General features: G+C 36.4%; 2 protein-coding genes across 3 annotated transcripts; one reads left to right on the top strand and one right to left on the bottom strand.

Moving 5' to 3' along the window:
- Positions 1–1,453: 1,453 nt before the first annotated feature.
- On the top strand, positions 1,454–2,895 carry LOC121731344. The gene is made up of 2 exons (XM_042120742.1): positions 1,454–2,014; positions 2,515–2,895. The coding sequence occupies exons 1-2, from the start codon at positions 1,705–1,707 to the stop codon at positions 2,862–2,864; spliced, it is 660 nt and encodes a 219-aa protein (XP_041976676.1). The 5' UTR covers positions 1,454–1,704; the 3' UTR covers positions 2,865–2,895.
- Positions 2,896–3,314: 419 nt separating this feature from the next.
- On the bottom strand, positions 3,315–19,650 carry LOC121731342 (phosphoribosylformylglycinamidine synthase). Of its 2 annotated transcripts, XM_042120738.1 has the most exons (24): positions 19,317–19,650; positions 18,844–19,157; positions 18,212–18,348; positions 17,919–18,031; positions 17,494–17,747; positions 17,127–17,258; positions 16,922–17,050; positions 16,488–16,616; positions 16,196–16,270; positions 14,534–14,725; positions 13,812–13,985; positions 12,616–12,764; positions 11,636–11,839; positions 10,910–11,105; positions 10,551–10,680; positions 10,241–10,356; positions 9,331–9,599; positions 7,343–7,475; positions 7,110–7,211; positions 6,626–6,772; positions 5,741–5,954; positions 5,167–5,384; positions 4,569–4,761; positions 3,315–3,959 (listed from the first exon to the last, which is right to left on the bottom strand). In XM_042120738.1, coding segments are annotated over exons 1-24 (3,999 nt in total). In that variant the 5' UTR covers positions 19,595–19,650; the 3' UTR covers positions 3,315–3,958. The 2 variants fall into 2 exon arrangements, with proteins under 2 accessions (XP_041976672.1, XP_041976671.1); XM_042120737.1 differs by lacking the exon at positions 3,315–3,959 and having other exon boundaries at positions 4,500–4,761.
- Positions 19,651–20,370: the final 720 nt, after the last annotated feature.

Genomic DNA, 20,370 nt, shown 5'->3' with positions numbered 1-20,370 from the left:
GCATCTAGTTTCGGAGTGGCTACCGACATAGCTGGGCATTAACTCGTTAATCCGTTAATCGTTAATTAACGAAGTTAACATTTTGATTAACGGATTAACTTTTAAGTTAACTTTTAAAAATATTAACGGACTGGTTAACTTCCGTTAATATGCAGAAGTCCGTTAATCGTTAATCCAATGCCTACTATTTACCGCACGGCACCGCGGCGCGGCGCGAAAACAGGTTCAGACGAAACAAAAACAATACTAGCTGATATACATTTTCAGGCGCATGCGAGTGAGAAGAGATTTGTTTCGTTTTATCATTTAATTACTCAGCGCCGGTGCTTATAGAGAGAGTGATTTGTTTATTGTTATTATAAATCATTTGCATGTTGATAAAGAAGAGTGCAGTATAATTTAGTTACCTAACTAAATTATACTGCACTCTTCTTTTTCGACGTGTAAATGATTTATAATAACAAAATACTTCTATAATTATTGTATTCTACCTAGAATACAATAATAATTATAGAAGTATTTTGTTTTGTCCCTAACCTGTTAACTTCCAAAACCTTAAACGAACAGGTTTTGTATGTACACTAACGCAATGATATAAGTTACAACAAGGCCATATTACACATATTAACGGATTAACGATTAACGTTAACTTGCGTTAATTCGTCCGAAATGTAACGCTTTAACGTTTAACGAAGCTAACCTTTTTCTTAACGGATTAACGATTAACGAAGTTAAATATTTGATTAGCGGTGCCCAGCTATGGCTACCGACTGGTCGGCGTAATAGAGGCCGACCCAAAAAAAGGTGGCGCGACGAACTGGATGCGTTCGACAAAGAGTGGCCAGTAACAGCACAAGATCGCGAATTGTGGAAGAAAAGAGAGGAGGCCTTTGCCCAGCAGTGGGACACAGTGGGCCAATAATAAATAAATAAATAATATCTTAAGTATATAATAAATTATATTTCCGTTATTTGGTACCTGTAACACAAGTCCTTCAGGTACTTAGCACGGGGCCAGACGCCAGACTGACGTGGTGTGAAGCGTCCTTAGATATTATGTATTAAGTATTTAAAATACCTTTAGTGGGAGAGTTCTAAGTAAGTCTGCGGGGACCCTTACGCCATTGAGCAAAGAAATTCCCCTTTCCCCTTTCCCCTTCCCCTCCAAAACTCCATCGAAAGTTTTATTTAAAGTAAAGGATCTACCACTTTACTAAAACAACTGACTTGACTCGTTGACTTTACTGACTACTTTTTTAGACCTTTACTAGACTTTAGACTTGACGATCATCTGGAAAAACGACTTTAAATTTTGTAAACTTTCACGAATTTTTTTTTCCGCCATATTTTACTTGACACTGGCCATGGTTAAAAAGCCAAGCGCTATATTATAAAAAAAAAAACACAAACGTCAGTTGATTTTGACAATTGACATTTCCCAGTTCCCTTGTGACATTTTTTTGTAAACATTCAAAAATCAAAACAAAGAATTTATCTACAAAAATAACCCTAAGAATAGTGAAAATAACTGCAAAATTGTTTTTATTCTATAAAATTAAAACAGAATTGTTCGTTTCTTTTATAATGTCGCAAATAATTTGACTTCCTCTGCATACAGTGTGGTCGACGTATTCGATGACGAAAGAAGCACTTGCTTGTCCGAGAATCCCCCACAAATAAATAGCTCTAAAATAATTATAAACAATGGTTTCATCGCAATACAATAAATTAAAGCAACAGATTGTTCTGCGCGTTGGCAAAAGTGATGGCCACTCTCATATACTAAAAGTATTAAAGGATTTCTACAGTGAAGATATTGACTCCAAAAGACGGTACGAACAGATAGATACATTAGGCAAATTGCTGAGAGTTCTGGAAATAAGAGATGTGCTCTCAGAAGACAATGTTGCCCCACTCAAAGAAATCTGTCGCAGACTTAGTGACAATGAACTCTTGTTTTTAATTAATGAATATGAAAATTCTTACAAACAAAAACTCTATACAAGTCATAATGGTAAGACACTACTTCATTTTTAAATGGACTTGCTGTTACTTTAATATCTTATATCTTTAAACGAGCAATTCTTGTATGTATAATTTATATATAATTGGAATCTCGGAATTGGTTCCAACGATTTTCATGAAATTTAGTATATAGGGGGTTTCGGGGGCGATAAATCGATCTATATAGGAATCATTTTTGGAAAATGTCATTTTATTCATGTTTTATCGAATACCGAGCAAAGCTCGAACAAATAGCTAGTGTATATATAATTCTCACATTATCCTTAATTAGAATTATTTAAAAAAACTTCCTATAATTTATATTACCTTATCTACTTATCCTCTTAAATCTATGTTTTGCCGATTTTTTTAGTAATCTTTTATGTGAATTACTACTGGATGCTACTGCATACTGTTAGAACAAAATAAAGTAGATTAGGCTCTCTTTAATTGTTAGGAATTAAATTTAATAGCTTCCAGCATAATATCTAGATTTTACCATATTTTCAGCTGTTCAATCTCAACCTGCATTTGAAAAAGAACCCGCTGAAAAGCCTGTACGGCATCTCCATGAGAGCCTCAGCCCAAGAAAACTGAAACGTCTAGAGGATACTCTCGTTCAAGAAATTGGTACATTCTGGCGTGATTTAGCAAGAAATTTAAAAATACGTGAATGTGATATAGACAATATTGACAGCAACTACACAAGCTCAGAGGAAAAAGCCAGGGAAGTGCTAGAATTGTATAAGACAATATGGGATCCACAGAAATGGTTTTATGTGCTCTGCAACGCTTTAGAGAAAAGTCGTAGAAAAGATTTATGTAAATCACTCCAAAAAATAATAGTAATGGACATTTGAAATAACACAATATTTTACTATTAATAAAATTTTGACAGTTATTAAATTATAAAGAATTCTTAATTTGTAAAACAAAAATCAAATAAAAAGACTTTAAAAATAAAAAACTATAATTTCAATCAGTTGTTACCTGAGTCAGTTTTTCTTATAGGAACTGAACTTTTGGTACCTACCTACTAAAGTAATAAAGGTAGTAAAAAAATGATACACAAAATTATATTCAAATATATTATTTTATTTCACAACATTTTATAATGGAAAAATTGTTCTAAGAACAAAAACATTTCTTATTGGCTATAATTGAGTTGTTTTAACAGTACATATTTTTACTTAAGAAAATAAAGTTTCATAAAAATCATGTTTCATAAATGCAAAAAGTACAAAAAAAGTTATTTAAAACACAACAATTTTATATTATATTTATTTCATAATACAACTTGTTTATAAACCATGATTCACTAATTTAAAATTTATTCAGATCTACAAAGTGTAGGTATAAAATGACGACTTGTTTTGTATATTTTTTACATATAAAACTATACTTAAAAATATAATATTTGTTTGATTTACTTAGCCCACTAACCTACTCATGAAAAAAATAGGAATGGCATAAGGAATGCATACTCAATAAAAATTAAACTAAAACATAGCAATAGTAGGGGTTAAGGACTTGTACTTGTTAGTCCTCATTTTAATAAAGAAAACTTTAATTTTCTTGACATATTATAGCTCTTTTTAATCAGTACTACAATAATGAGTTATAACTTATACTGTAAGAGTTAACATTATAATATTATGTAGCTTTTACAACTTGTAATAAATTGTATAAGATTCTAGTTCAGCCAACCTAGTAAATAAAATTATTATAAAAGTTGATACACACTTGCATACTCGTGATATGCATTTAATTTTGGAATACGTCCACAAGTATGCGGTATACTGTATACCGCGTACACGCACGTATTCCAAAATTGTATACCGTATACATAACGGGATTATTACATTGGCACTATAAGATTCGAGCTTATTCAACTTATCAAAATAATATAATTTTAATAGTTAGTATAATATAATAAACTCGTGATATCATAATTTATGAATGCTGCGACGTTCACAGCACATACTCCATTGCACATACAGCGACGCGAGTGAGTCACGCAGCTAGTGCTAGACCCTGTATTTCATAGGCACCAATATGAAGTGTTACAAGATATGAGCTCAGCCGACTTAACAAAATAATATAATAGCGAGTACAATAAGTGATAGATTCTGTTTCATCACAGACATAGATCAAGATAGATACCGCATGTCGCTCCATTTGTATGAAAACGAGCGTGCCACTTTTTTCCTACCTACTGTGATGTACCGATGATATGAAACGTGTCCATTATCTAGTTCAACGTTCTATTTGAATTTCTACAGCTCAATACGGTACTTTTAGGCATTTAGGCATTTTTAAAATTCCGATTGACGTCCGATTCCGATAGCAGACTAAAGAAAAGACGAGCATTGCTCGTCGTTTGGAAACGCGATATGGCACTTAGGCATTTTTAAAATTCCGATTGACGTTCGATTCCGATAGCAGACTAAAGAACAGATTTTCGAAAGACGAGCATTGCTCGTCCGTTTGGGAACGCGATATGGCACGCGAAATACATACACATGCGGTATCTATCTTGATCTATGCCTGTGTGTTTCATCATCTATGAGTGCTGTGACGCCCATAGGTACGCGTTCTGGAACATTCTCAGCCAGGGCGAGGCCTGTGACGCGGGCTGCGCGGGTGACGTCACAGCGGGCAGCGGTACGGGACACTGCCAGCGGAGCACGCAGCGCTCGGGGTGCGGCATCATGGCTAGATGACGACCGTCCACGGAGCGGACACCTGCTAGACCACCTGCAATGAAAAAAATAATTATTAAGTGTGTTCCAAAATCTAAGTCAGTATACTGGCAAATGCTGATGTTGTGAATGGTACTGGTATCAGAGAAGTTGATTCATATTATGCAGATTGTAAATTGCATAATATGAATCAACTTCTCACATACATACCTACATAAATTGGTCGCGTTATGTCAAACCCACCAACAGATCACGAATTACATTGAATTGACATAATCCAACCAAATGATGTAAGTCTGTCAACTGCCTGTGAATCAATTTCTTCGATGGTACAATAATAATATTAACAGAACACGCGCACGTCTGATCGCGCCCCAACGTGTATTTAACGTGATCCGTGTTATTTTCATATAACTACTACATTTCACAATATCAAAACTACAAAGAACATTGTGTATACCTGGACTGCCATTAGGGTTCATCGGATACACCTCAGTGGGTGCACCATCATCGTCTACGTAGTATAACGCGAGCTGCGTCGCGCGGAGCGGGCGGGCGGGTGCGAACCGACCCTCGCCGTGCGCCACCCACACTCCCAACACGCTGCCGCCCATACCCGCGAACCACGGGTCTGAGGACACCTCGCGCACGGATACCGCACTCCAGCGACACTCGAACCTGAAATGCAATGTTTGTAGACCATTATTTTGTTTTGGATTTTTTATGAGTGAATCCTTTACCTACGATACAAGGTAAAGGAGCCTCTAAATATTGAGTTTATGGCCCAAGAGCAAGGGGCAGCCGAACTTTCGTCATTTTATAAGTCAAAGTCACCCACTTTAGGGGTGCAGTAGGAAGCAACTGTCATCATATTAAGTCCTTAGACCTTTCGCTACTGTTATCACACTCATGTTTTTTTGCCTCTGATTGATGATAAGAAATAAATAGTTAAAGAAGAAATTGTTGGAATACGATTCGGTTTATAATTTCACGATATGATCAAAATGTTGCAGCTTTATATTCAAAAGTTATACCTTTCAGATTGGTTGTGATCCAAGAATATTTGAGATTCCCTTGACTTCTGTGTCTTTTCGGGATCGATCCATCCGAGTAAAGCCATCAACTGACATCCGTTACATACGCCAAGAGAGAATGTGTCTGTTCTGTTCTTGAAGTGAGAAAACTGTTTGTCTAGCGATTCCGAGAACAGAATGCCGGCTGCCCAACCTTTAGCAGAGCCAAGTGTGTCTGAAAATTTGTAAAAACATGTATTGATTACTACTCTATCTTGAATACGCATCTAATAAATCCATTAACCCTAATAAAACAATTTTGCTGAAAATATGGGGAAACTTTGAGTCCCGGGAAAGGATATAGGATAGTTTTTTCGTGGAAAAATTTACGGTTCCCGCGCGATATACTAATTGTCATCTAGTATCAAATATTTTTAAGAGTAAGAGTAACCTGTCTTACCTATCGCTGTCGTGAAAAACATTGTATTTACAATAAGTTTCATTCATACAGACTTTTACCGTTAAACAGGCGCAGCCTGAAATTTTGGGGGGGGTCACTCAGTAGACACTTTTTATCTGCGCCCTCGGACGGTTCTGGGTTCACAGCAGCTTTCTAAGGTCGGACGAAGTGGTGGTGATCAAGAAATTTCCTTTTATTATTTAGCAAGATTTTGAGATTTTTCAATGTTACCTTAGATTTGGACCCATAGTCATGTCCCCTGTGACCCCCCCCCCCCCTTCGGTTTCGGACCGCGCCTGCCGTTAAAACGGTAAAAGTCTGCATTTATGAAATGTAGACTTTTACTTTAGTATGAATTGACTATAGTTAAAATGACATTTTTGTAGCAGCCTCTAGTAAGATTAAGCCGCCGTCTTACCAAGACTAAAGAAATAAATAATACTCACCAGCGTAACTGAAACCTCCGGGGAAGACGACGCCTTGGAAAGCGTCTAGCGTGATCTTCTTGGCCTGTAGGTCGCTCATCGTCACGTCGAACACTTCGAAGTTCGCCATCATCAGCGACGCTATCATCTCCCGGTCACCGTTGATACCTACAAATTGTAATGTTACACTTTGATGACCAACCGCCGTACTCAGAGAGTAGAGACATTCAGTTATGATTCAGCTTCAATTAAATGAAGAGTTTGACAGATAATGTATGGAGCTTATGTCAAAATTTTGAATTAGAGTCAGATTTGAGGTAGGGTAGCATTGGTTACAGGTAGGGCAGAAGTAAAAAAATTGTCATAATTGATTGATTTTCTAGGGTTTTGATATTTTTAAGGTAGGGCATTGTGTTTTTAAGGTAGGAAGTAAGTAAGCAAGTTTCACTTAAAAAATATAATAAGTAAATAGAATAATATTATAACAAAATATTTAAATATGTACCTTCTTCCCTTAGAACAGCTACTCGAACAGATTTCGTTTTTAATATGGCAGCCGAAGGGTCAAATGTCACGTTGTATTTCACACCTTTGCGTTTCTCCAGACCTAAAAAAAAGAAAAATTCAGTACTTCTAAAAACATTAACTATTCATTAAAAATATATATATTTTGTTAACCGCCACCTTATTATAAAAGCAATAAAGATGATTTTGTTTGTTAACACTACGATTACATACCGTTCCATTCTTGTTTGACACATTCTGAGTTGGCCTGTAGACATTCTAATTGGTAGCTGGTTTCTTCCCACATTCTGAACACTTTGATCAGTGTTGATTCAAACACTAGTTTTCCATTTACTTTCACAACCACCTAAAACATACAAATATAATTTAAGAAGTGAATGAATCGTTTTTAAAGCCTTACGATTAAAAAGATTTACATTGTATATATGTCGCAGCTAACTGGTTTAAAAAGCCGTTCAATCAAACAGCTAGCCCTTTGACTGAACAACGCCGTCTAGCGTCACACGTCTAGCTTTTTAATTAAATATTTAAGTCACTCAAAACGTTCAACATTACAGCTGATTCAAAAGCCGCCGCTTGATTGAATTAGTTCAGTGCTAGGTGAGTTTTGTTTACAATATGTCGTCAACTAACTGGTGTTTTGTGGTTGTATTAAGATATTTTGCGTAAATATACGTTACATATTGGAGCAGAAATCACGGGATTAAGTAATGCATCACCAAGGTATTTATTGCAATTGTGTTCAATATGAGTTAGAATACAAATGATCTGCTTGTTATCATTACGCTTGTGTAATACTTTTAATAATAATAATAGCACTAAACTAATAATCACCTTACTTTATTTACCACTAGCTGTTGCCCGCGACTTCGTCCGCGTGGACTTCAGTTTATAGCGCGCGATGTCAACAAAATTGGTGTCAAAAGCTTGAATAAAAAAACCCTGGTACCCCTTAAATCAAAACAGCTGTGCAGTGTCAGTAGGGTTGCTGAGGATTCCTCTTCCGCTTCCTCATAATGAGGATGTTCCGCAATATTTTGGGTTCCTCAACCGTTACCGCATTCTCATAAATAAAAATAAAAAATCCTCTTCCGCTATCGCTTCCTCAAAATTTAAGAAGAATTAATGAGGAATTTCACTGCGCATGCGCGTCGCGTATCCATCTTTTTTGTGTGCGTGTGTTGTGTATGTTACTGAACTCCTCCTTAATTGCTGGACCGATTTTGATGATTCTCTATTGTGTGTGTTTTGAGAATGGTTTAGATTTATAGTTTGGTTCACTGGAAAATGCCCTTTTAATTATTTTTTGTGTAATGGATGTACCTAGTTATGGATAGACAGGACAAAGACTTTTGGGTTGGGTCCGCTAGTATTTATAATTTCCTATCATCCTCTTCCTCATCCGCTTCCTCTTCCGCTTCCTCATCCGCATTCTCTTCCTCATAATCACTTCCTCAACAACCCTATTAGAGTGCATATAATATTTCAATTTTTTTAATTAATCTTTATATTTTATGCCAAATTTTTAAGCTTATTTAGCCCCCCAATTACACAACTTTACCCATAAACTATTTATCATTGATAGGTTTAAGGTTACGTCACTGCATAGATAAAGTACTGATTTAATAAGTAACGTAAAAATTGAGTAAGTACTAAGTAATGTATAAAAGAAATAACAATCGAGAAAAATTGATTATACGATAATACCACCTCTTATAGAACGACTTCTGGGCAAGCGTTAGCGCGATCTAGGAGACGCACGGCGCCATCTATTTTGAATTTTTGGAACTAACTTAATTTGGACAAATTTACGCATTTTCACCCCCTTAAAACGCTTTTTTCCAGTAAAAAAGTAGCCTATGTCCTTTCTCAGGCTTTAGACTATCTGTATACAAAATTTCATTACAATCGGTTCGGTAGTTTTGGCGTGAAAGCGAGACAGACAGACAGACAGACAGAGATACTTTCGCATTTATAATATTAGTATAGATTTAACCAGTTGGCTAAGCGTCATCTAGCTGTAGTGTTGAACGTTGCAGTCAACAAGTCGGCTAAACGACGTATAGCCGTGTGATCGAATGGCGTTGTTTATTCAAAGGGCTGGCTGTTTGATTGAATGGCTTTTTTAACCAGTCGACTGCGACATATACATACAGATTACAGACGTAGTGTTTAATTACGCGCATACTATAATATCATACCTCAGAATTCATTCCATATTTGCCTGTCTTGCCGATGACCTTAGCTTTGACACCCTGTTTAGTATACTCATTCAGTATATACGTGACGTCACTAGGCGACACTTCCAATACAATTCCAAGCTCCTCATTGAACAAAGCCTCTAGTGGTGATACATTGGATTCCACTGGTACATCTAACTCTAAACCCCTGATACCACCGATACCCATCTCCAGAACTGTTGTTATGAAGCCACCCTCGCTTATGTCATGGCCGGATATTAATTTCTTCTCTGTAAAAGTAAAATGAAATTATTTCATATTGGTGATATGAAATCATTTTTAAAAAATAAAAATCGGCCAATTGCGAGTTGGACTCGCGCACGAAGGGTTCCGTACCATTAAAGAGCAAAATTAGGTAAAAAATTTATTTTTTCACTTTTTTTGTATGGGAGCCCACCTTCATTATTATTATTTTTTTAATTTTATTGTTAATTAACTATTAAAGTATAAATACAACTCAGTATTTTGTGAACATTTCAAGTGCCTAACTATTGCCATTATTGATATCGAGCATAAAATAGCAAAAACAATACGTTTGTTGTATGGGAGCCCCCATTAAATATTTAATTTATTTTGTTTTTAGTATTTGTTGTTATAGCGGCAACAGATATACACAATCTGTGAAAATTTCAGAAATTCAGCTATAGCGGTTCTTGAGATACAGGCTGGAGACAGACAGACAGACATCAAAGTCTTAGTAATAGGGTCCCGTTTGTACTCTTTGGGTACGGAACCCTAAAAATGTTTAAAAAAGTAGCAAAATAAAATATATAAGCAAGTATAAAATATACATACATTTTTATTATTATTATGTATATTTTTAATCATTTTTAAGTACAACTTATGAAACACAAACAAAACAAAAAATTACCTTTCAAGAGTTTTTGAGTCACTTTGAACATGGACTTCAATACCAATGGGTTGTCCAGATCTGGTGAATTATCACCCAACTGTTTGTAGCATTGTGCCAATGAGGATCCGCCGAGCCTAAAAACACATTACGTTAATGTCATACAAAAAAAATTGCACCTTCTTTGCTCATGAGCAAATTAATTTTATTTAAAAACATGACTCTTTAGAATATATGCAACATTTGAGTATCAAAGGCGCACCCAAATCGAAGTCGAATAGGAAAGTGAAGAGAATATTAGGTTTTTATACAGAAGCAGATTATAAGTTACCTGTATTTTCCAGGTGTGACTGGTACATGAATCAGGACAGAACCCTCCTCTAATAGAGCGGGTTCGATCTTGACCGTGATGTCCGGACACGGAGCGTACATAGACACCACAAGCGTACCCGGCGATTTTACTGTAAGAAACAGCGTACTACATTTTTATACTTACTTAAAATTAAAAAAAAAGCAGCATTGTATGACTTTTTGTATTAATAAGGCTAGTTAGAGTTTACTAGAACCTTGATTGTGCTATTTCATGTTACTCTCAATGTTTGTCATAGGTGCGTTTCAATCCCATTGTCAGTTGACACTCAGCACAAACGACTTTAAAAGATAAAAATAGATTCATATTAATAAACCCACCAGTCTGCCCGTTAACACTAGCGCTCATAGACAGGGAGTCCTTTCCGCCGTCAACGGCAACGCCGAGCACCGCAAGCGCGTCGCAGAGGGCGCGACAAGCACGCGCCAGCGCCGCGCCAGCCCCGCCCACTTTGCCCGCCCACATCCAGTTGCCGGAGCACTTTGCATCCTCTAGCTCGGATATACCGGCGAATACCTGAATGAATATTATTATTTTATGTATGATATATTTGCAGACTTAAGGATAGATGGAAACTGACTGACCTAGGCAACAAATGTAATATATTATGTAATGGAAAAAGCTAAAACCCTTAAATAGCGCTGGACTGGACACAATATGATGAGGAAAAGTGGACCAAAGATTTGACTGAATGGTATCCGAGAAACGGAAAAAGGAAACAAAGAAGGCAACTTAAAAGGTGAACTGATGACCTACCAAAGAACTGGAGAAGAGATTGCAGAGACAGGACTATGTGACGATATTTGGAGGAGGCATATGTCTTAAGACCAACCAACAAAGAAAAATTTTTTAATGTAAATTGTAAATGTAAAATATTAGTTGTGTATCTTATCTTATATTTGAAGCAGGTAATTTTAAATTTTAATGTAAAACTTAATTTTTAAATTAAGAGACTTTAAAGTTTAGCGTGGTCATAATTTAGATTTAACAAATAACAGACTAAATATACGGCTGATGTAAAGAAAATTCACTGTCATATTCCTTACCAGATTCGTAAGAGACTCTCCGACAGACAGCCTCGCTCCAGCTTCAGGGCTCAAAAGACCCTTTACGTTCTGTGTACCGATGGATGTTGCAGCACCAACGAGGTCATTATAACCCAGGGCAATAATGGCACAGTCCGCTAGGGGAGTGTGTAACGGTCCAACACACTGCTGTTGTGCTACTAAGCCGGATACACAACGGTCCACCTATAATGTAGAGATTGTTAGCCAATATTTATTCGAATGTTTTTTAGGGTTCCGTACCCAAATGGTGAAATCGGGACCCTATTACTAAAACTTCGTTGTCTGTCCGTCTGTCTGTCTCCAGGCTGTATCTCAAGAACCGCTATAGCTAGACTTGTAAATTTTATACATATTATTGTATATCTGCTGCCGCTATAACAACAGATACAAAAAAAATATTTAAGGGGGGCTCCCACACAACAAACGCGATTTTTTTGGCCTTTTTTGCTCTATATCAATAATGGCAAGTGGTATGCACTTGCATTTTTCACAAAGTCCTTTGTTATATGTGTACTTTAATATTAAATAATAACATTAAAATAAAATAAAAATTTTGGGGGCTCCCATACAAAAAACATAATTTTTGGCCAATTTTTGCTCTATAAGGTACGGGACCCTTCGTGCGCGAATCCAACTCGCACTTGGCCGATTTTTTTACGGACGCGCCTAGTATCCAAAGGTTTACTGTCTTTACAACACATATTTTTAACACCTGTTTAAGACTAGCTTCTCATATATACAAGCCTTTACTTATAAAATTATTTACGCAGCGTAAATACAAGGTCGGCTTAAAAAAAAGTTTTATTTCTCAATAAAAATTTGTTTTCAGAATGTCTACATGAAGACCTACCCTTATAATATACACTGAGTAAATGTCTTTATTAGGGGGTTAATTTTTATGTGCTTATAAGATGATCGAAACAAGTTATGCCTAGTTAATTTCTGAGCGCTATACATACCTTGTTAGTCAAGTACCGTTTGCTGGCTACATTCACTAGTCTGAGAACCCTATCAAGAGCCTTTTCCACCGTGACGTCACTTGGGAGATTCAATGGCAGTAAAGTACGCTTCTCCTGTCTCAAGTCAAACGTTTTTCGTGGCATATTTCCTAAAATATTAAATATACATTGTTTGACTGACTTCTTTGTCTGTTATGCCTACCTAGCATACGCCAACGAGATATCTCACTCTCGAGATAATTAAATTTTGACATTATGAGACGAGTAACTACTCGTCTCATAATGTCAAAATTAAATCTCGACATTATCTCGACCAGACCTTATAAAAATGTGTTATTTCGATGATAGATCTACGCGAGAAAAAATGTTTGTCATGCTAGGGTGAATAGAGATGAAGAGACAAACCATCAAACATCGAGAAAACATGTAGAGTGAGATATCTCGTTGGCGTATCTAGCATAATATAATAGGCAGCTTATGATAGATTATGTAATTAGTTGACATTTCATACAAAAACTACTAAACGGATTTTGCTTGTATTTGTCTGGCATAGTGGAAACTTCACAACTGAATACGTAGTAGACCTTTTATAGTTGGACACTGTTGATCAATGGTTGAGCATTTGTGCATCAGCCCACAAAAAATGACTCATTGAGTTTTGAATGCAGTCTTGTTGTTAGATAATTTAGAACAAGACTGCATATATAAATCAACACCTAAATCTTTTTGTGAGTTGATAATACATAATTGCTATAATTAGGGTTGCCATCACCCAAATTCCCTTCGCCGGTCAGCCACGACAAAATTCCCGGACATTTGGCTGAAATGTGGTTATTTCCCCGGACACCTCTTAAACAGTATTACGACAGTATATATTAAGTCTATGGTATTTACGATAACGTCTTGCCAATTTTTGCTTTTCCAACAAGAATTTGTAAAAATCTGACTAACTCAAGTCCGTGCTAGAAACCGTGTGTATGCTTAGCGAGTTTTTATCTTTCGTTAATTACTGCCTGGTTAAAAAGTTGGATTTCTCTCAGCAAAAGTGTCCCGATTTCAACCGGACACTTTTCAAAAACCTGGCCGGACGCACCCCAGACGCCCTTCAAACTAGGACAAACAAATCCGGGGAAATCCGGACGGACGGCAACCCTAGCTATACTTGATGTAAATATTGTCATACTATAATAACATACCTAAGACAGCTTCTAAGTGTAAATCATAAGGCAATTTGGACTTCGTCTCAAGCTTGAGTCTGTTAGTTCTGTCAATATAGGTGTTGTTGTAGGAGTCCTCTATGAGACTCATGAATCCATCCCCGGTGACTTCGCCCACAAAGGACACCGGACATCTTTCACGGCGACACAGATCTGCAATAAAATTATTAATATATTTTTATTAATAAGTTTTTATAAATACAACAACATTACAATATGAATATTACAAGCATGTTACTAGTATTGTTATTGATATTTGATATCGAGTAAAAACTGACAGACATTCAGAAAGACAACAAAGTTCTTGTAAAATGGCTCCGTTTTGAACCTTCAGGAACCCTAAAAAGCGGCTAGTGTGCATTTACAGATTACAGCCTACAATATTACAACCTACACACACAAAAAAAGGCACACAACACTCCAAAAAAATACAATATTATTACAAGTTTTCTATGTTACATGAAAAGTCATAACATTTTAAAACTTTTACCTTTCTAAGTATTCCGTTAGTCCTGTGTGACGAAATAAAATATATTAAGTATTTAATTTTAGACATTCTTGATACTCGACGATATCAGAGTCAAACTTACTGATTTCTCATTTTAAATTTAGAACATATTAAGTTTTTGTCTGTATTGAATACGTAATTAATAATTATACATTCTGTATGCAATTTTTTTGTATAATATATAAAAACATACCTTCTAAAACTATCCTATTCTGCTTGCTGCACAGAAGAGCGTCATTCTCCTGGTATTCAGCGCCCCATAGTTCAAGTGTGGTTATAGTGGGGTCTCCCAGTTGGAACTCCTTGGTGAATACCACGGCCCCCTCAGGTTCTACTAACTCTTTCAGCACGTTACCGTTACCGCCCGCGCCTTGGTCGTGAATCGCTGAAAGATGATAGCATAGTTGAAATAAGGTGAAATAAAATATGTTAATTCCAATTAAAACTTCCTTTCCAAAAAGTCCAGTCATCGACCAGATGGTGGCTTAGGCCCAATTCCACCAACGTCTGTTAGCCCGGGCGCGCACTAGCGGCCAGGCTGCGGCGGCCATCGAAAGTATGGTGTGGCCGCTGGTCGCGTTACGGCCAGGTGCGCGTCGTCTATGGCGGTTTCATACTAAGGTATCTATCTCGATGGCTTGGCCGCTAGTGCGCGCCCGGGCTTAGTGTTAACAGCTTGTTAAGATGTCATGTCTTCTTTTTCATTCATACGAAAAACGAAAGAGGTAACGTGATACTAATTCGAGCATTAACTTTAACAGTCTTTGGTGAAATTGGGCCTTTGGCTTCTATCTGCTATTTGTCTTTTTCATTTACGCACAAAAGTATTGTTAAGCTAATTGACAAGATTAAAACTGATCGCATATTTTTCAGCACCGTACGCAACGCACAACGCACCGCACAACGCACCGCAAAGTTCATGAAATGCGGCGCGTACGGAGCGGACGAATGTGCGAGGTGTCACATCTATACTAATATTATAAAACTGAAGAGTTCGTTTGTTTTTTTGAACGTGCTAATCAAAGGAGGTTTGATTTGAAAAATTATTTCAGTGTTAGATAGCTCATTTATCGAACAAATCTATAATAGGCTATACCTATTTATTAAGGCAAGGCTGTCCCTGAATTAGGAGGTCGATGTCTGTCAGTACGAATATCGACGTTAAGAACATTAAAATAACATTCATATCAGCGCGTCTTGTATAGGGCGGTTACGACACTCGCCGCGTTGTTGATAGGACGAAATAGGAGAAAATTATACATTTTATTTTATTTTTTTAATGACCGAATCATTTATTAAAAATCTATTCGGTTATTTTGCTAGAACTATAAAAAAGCTATCCTTTTTGTAAAAAAAATCATATCATTGTCATTGAAAATTACGAGATGTTTGAATTTGAAGTGTATTTTTATGGTGATATTCAAGATTTTTTTACAGAATTACCATGCCATTTTTCAATATTCTGCGGCAAAGATGAGGACCACGTGATGGGACAATTTTTTGTGAAAAATGCACGGTTTTCGTGAAATCCCCAAATTACGCAGGCGAAGCCGCGCGGAACGTCTAGAGTGTAGACGTTCCGCGCGGCTTCGCCTCTATACTTTAGAGTCTAGCTAGACTCTAGACTGTAGAGTATAGACTCTAGTCATAGATCGGCGTGTGCGTGTGCAGATAAATGTGAGATCACCATAAGACGTAGGTAATTTATTTGCGAGTGAAAGAGACAACTAGTGTCATAATAGAGGTATATCCTTATCTATCATAATGTATTTCTGTCTGAACATTTTGAACGAAAGTTTGTTTACTTAAATTACATTTTCAACAAGTCAGATGAAAAAATAAATACAAAACTTACATTCAATAGGGTTCTTGTCGGCCTCCAAGCAGCCTCTTACAACTCTGTTTAGGCGGTTGCCCATTTCAGCATCACCTGTAATGAAAAAATTGTATATTTTTAATGAATCAATTTACCCGTAAAATCATCAAGTTACACAAAGTTTTTTGCAGCGCGCTAGAATAGAACGGCTAAATTGTCAGTGCAATGCGAGGCAATGCCCTCTTTTCTTAACATGTTGTATTCATGGTCATAACAATAAATAATAATACATATGTTCTATTCATAATAATAAGTAATAATTTTTAAATACCTCTCTGCACAGCGCCGAAGTCTAGGGCGTGGTCTCTAGAGTCGCCGCCCTGCACCGCCACTGACGACGCGGCCCCACCCCCTACGCCGATACGGTAAACCGGCCCGCCCACTTTCACCAGGTACATGCCTGAAGAAGATTTATGTTACTTCTTAACAAATATAGACTAAATAACACAGGGGCTGTATAGTTTATAAAATACTTATTTTTGGTGTTCAGATATTATGCATGTCAATCTTAATATTGTTCACTTACAATATGGTGTTAACAAATAAGTTAACGTGCCAACCCAAACGAGTTTGGAAATTGGAATAAAACCATTACGAAAATTAGCTGTGCATAATGAACATTTCTGTAAATTTGCCAGTTACAAGATATCTAGATAGTTATTATTTGCCACGCTAAGAAAAAAACTTTTCCATAACTCCATTTACCTTTGTCTGGATTGTTCTTTTTGATCATATTATGTGGCATGTAGCCTATACCACCACTAAACATAATCGGCTTCACAAACTCTTCCCTCACTTTGTCTCCATTTTTCAATCCGTAAGATTGGACAAAACCTAAAAAAAAAAGTGGTACAAATTAAATAAGTCAACAGAAAAAATTACCCATTTCAGCAGAAAATATGTAAAATACCTGTTATAACGGGCTCTCCAAACTTATTTCCGTAATCAGAAGCTCCGTTACTGGCATCAATGATAATTTGTAGTGGTGTGGCAAAATTGCTAGGGTACTGCCAATCCTTCTCCTCCCAGGGTAAATCGTAACCTAAAAAATGCCATTAGACTTGTATTTTTTTTCTCAAATTTTTGACGAGACTTATAATACACTTGGCATCTATGCCAGCCTCATAGTATCATTCAGAATTAGTTTATAAATTAAACTATGTAACTTATTTTTACTTATAAAGTAGTTTACATTCTATTAATAAGAAACATAGATAACTTTAAAATTGGGAAAAGTCACAATCAAATTCAGAACACATGAATGTATTCTTGCATACCTGGTATAAGCAAGTTGCCAACACTGTATCCTGCAGTCCCGGCAACTGTATGACCACCACGACCAACTCCCTGCACATCTCTGATTCGCCCCCCGGTACCTGTGGTGGCACCACTGAATGGGGCTACTGCAGTTGGCATGTTATGGGTTTCGGCTGTAAATATGATGTCGGATTCCACCTCCTGCTGTTTGACTTCTGATGGCCCTGTCACGCTGGTTGGCTTGAGTTTAGTATGTTTAAACCCTTTGATGGCACTGTAACAGGTGAAACAGTAAATAAATAACATGGATTAATTAGTCCTGATGGAATGAAAATTATTATATTTAAAAAATGCCTGCCACAATTCGTTAAACTCATCTGCTCATAGTCTGAAAGACTGATCGCATGATTTTGGAGAGAGAGAAAAGAATTTAAAAAATTAATACCTGCTGTTGTCACCAAACTTGATCACATTGTTGTCATTAGATGTCTTCTGGGTAGATGCTACCATATCAATCAATGATTCCTGTACCTCTTCACCATCCAATATGATTTTTCCCTAAAAGAAATTTGTGTGATGTGTTATACAACTTATCATGAGAAAAGAGGGCCTCTTAACTTTTTGTAAGCACAAGAATTTTTAATTATTGTGGTTTAATTATATTATGTAGATAAGCATCTAAGTTGTAAACATCATATGTCATTTGATAGTAACAAGGTAAGGTCAATAATTTAATACCTTGAAGAACCAATGGCGTGAATGTTCACTGTTGCTCTGGGCAAGGTCAAACAGTTCTACACTTGTAGGGTCTCTCTTTAGTTTATTAACAAACAAGTCCATGTATAAATTCATGTCCCATGCATCAAAAGCCAGACCTAAAAAAAATATTTACTATAGTATAAATTAGTCTATGACTATACCTATAGTTTGTAGAACCTCCAGCGTGGGTATCATAGACACAATAGATTTTCAATCGTTATGCTTACTACTTTATTTAAAGCATTCCTTAATCCTTATTGGCGATTACAAAGAAGGTTATTGCGACATGATTTTTTAACTTGGTAATTATAATATTTCATTATTATTGATTAATTAAATTTTTTCTTTGCTATGATAATGATATTTTGTACAGGGGGCAATCAATATGTTATCATATTTAGTCTTGACCTCTCATATCAGTTCAATCACCAGTATGGTCTATTAAGCTTATTTATTAAAATAGCGAGCAGTCGTCAGCAATTGCTTGGTATTTTACACTAGTTAAGATGATTTTTTCAGTTTTTGTACACAGCTTTCAACTTTTATATTTTATTTGTTTTAAGGTTTGCAAGTTCAGAGTTTATGAAATAAAAAGAAATTAAATGAAATACCTAATTTGGTGTTGACCTTCTCCATAGCAGGCAAACCCTCACTAAGTAATGGCACCACATACCATGGTTCCAGGTTTTTTGGTAACCCCTCATTGAAGCTGTGCCTCGGCAAGTTCTCAGTTGTATAAATGCACTGGGTCATCCGGTCGTGCAGAGGTGCGGCCAACTTCTCAAACAAATTTTTGGTAACATCTTTTGGTTTGGCAAAGGTGATGAGGTATCTGATGGAAACTTCCAGCCTGACCACATCACGAAGACCTACGCTTTCACAAATTTGAACACTGTTACTTGAGTCCGCTGTTGAGAAATTAAACCTGAAACCGCAAGGTGTAAGCTAGTAAGAACACAAGATAATACAGAAATTAGCTTGGCACCTGCCTATGTAAAGTTTCCCTATAAAGATTCCCTAATCAACTTCTGAGTTATAAAGTAATAAGTACTTTAATCAAACACAGAAAAACAGTCAACCTTACCTTGGCCCGATTTCGATTATGGTCTGATTATCGCTAACAAACTTGTACATAGACTCATTCTTCAAGCTGTGAGGTTGCAAAGGCGAGCTCAGGAGCCACTGCAATATTTTTATTTGGTTTATGTTGAGGTAATCGCAGCCCTCAGCTAACTCCACGTGATAACATGTTTCCGTGGATAGTTCTTGTACTTCTGGATCAACTGCTCTTAATTTATGAAGAATTTCATTTGTTTTATGAGCACTAAAGGCTTCACGAGCAAAAAACCTAACTATACACATGGTGCGATTAAATTCAACTGTGTTGTTTTGAGTTTTGACGTCTTGAGTCTTGACGACCGTGGTCTGGACTGACAGTTTAATTTTGTAATCTTACATCAATGTCAAAGTTCAACTTCTTATCAGCGATATTGACGCTTGTTTTAAATCGAATTTTGCCACTACAAACAAAATAATGAGCAAAACAAGCTTATGCAATAATAATCTTAATAAAATTTTAATTTCTCGTCTCTCGGTGTTTGCTAGGTGGTTACCAATGATATTCTACTTAAACAGATATGTTACGTCCATACTATTTTCCGGCTTAAATCTCTTCCGAACCATTTTTAAATTCAAAATTGCAAACATTGACAAATTTGACAGATAAGTGAAACAAAAGATACGAAAAACCATTTACATCAAAGAGACTAAGAGCTATGACGAAAATTCGATTTTTTCCAGATTGTTCGAAAAAATAATTGAAAATGTAAATAATCGAGGTATTTAATGCAATCAAGACAATATGTGGTAAGAGATTCCATGTGTTTTATTTACTTTCGAGTCATAATTGGTACATTTTCGATACACGCACGACGTCATTTTCAATTTATTTAGGTAAGACAAGACGTGGCACGTTCGTGACTGCGCTCGATGCAGACTAAACAACAGACGGCCTAATTGGGCCGTATTTGAATACTTCACAACGCGCGCGGTAGTAACATATCTGCTTTAAGTTTTTCATCATTGATTGACCCTCTCCCTCTCCTAGGTCCGAAGTTCCAACGGTAGTCGGTAATTTC

Source organism: Aricia agestis, chromosome 10, assembly GCF_905147365.1.
Source record: "Aricia agestis chromosome 10, ilAriAges1.1, whole genome shotgun sequence".
Taxonomy (NCBI): domain Eukaryota; kingdom Metazoa; phylum Arthropoda; class Insecta; order Lepidoptera; family Lycaenidae; genus Aricia; species Aricia agestis.
This window is presented reverse-complemented; position numbering and strand designations above follow the sequence as displayed.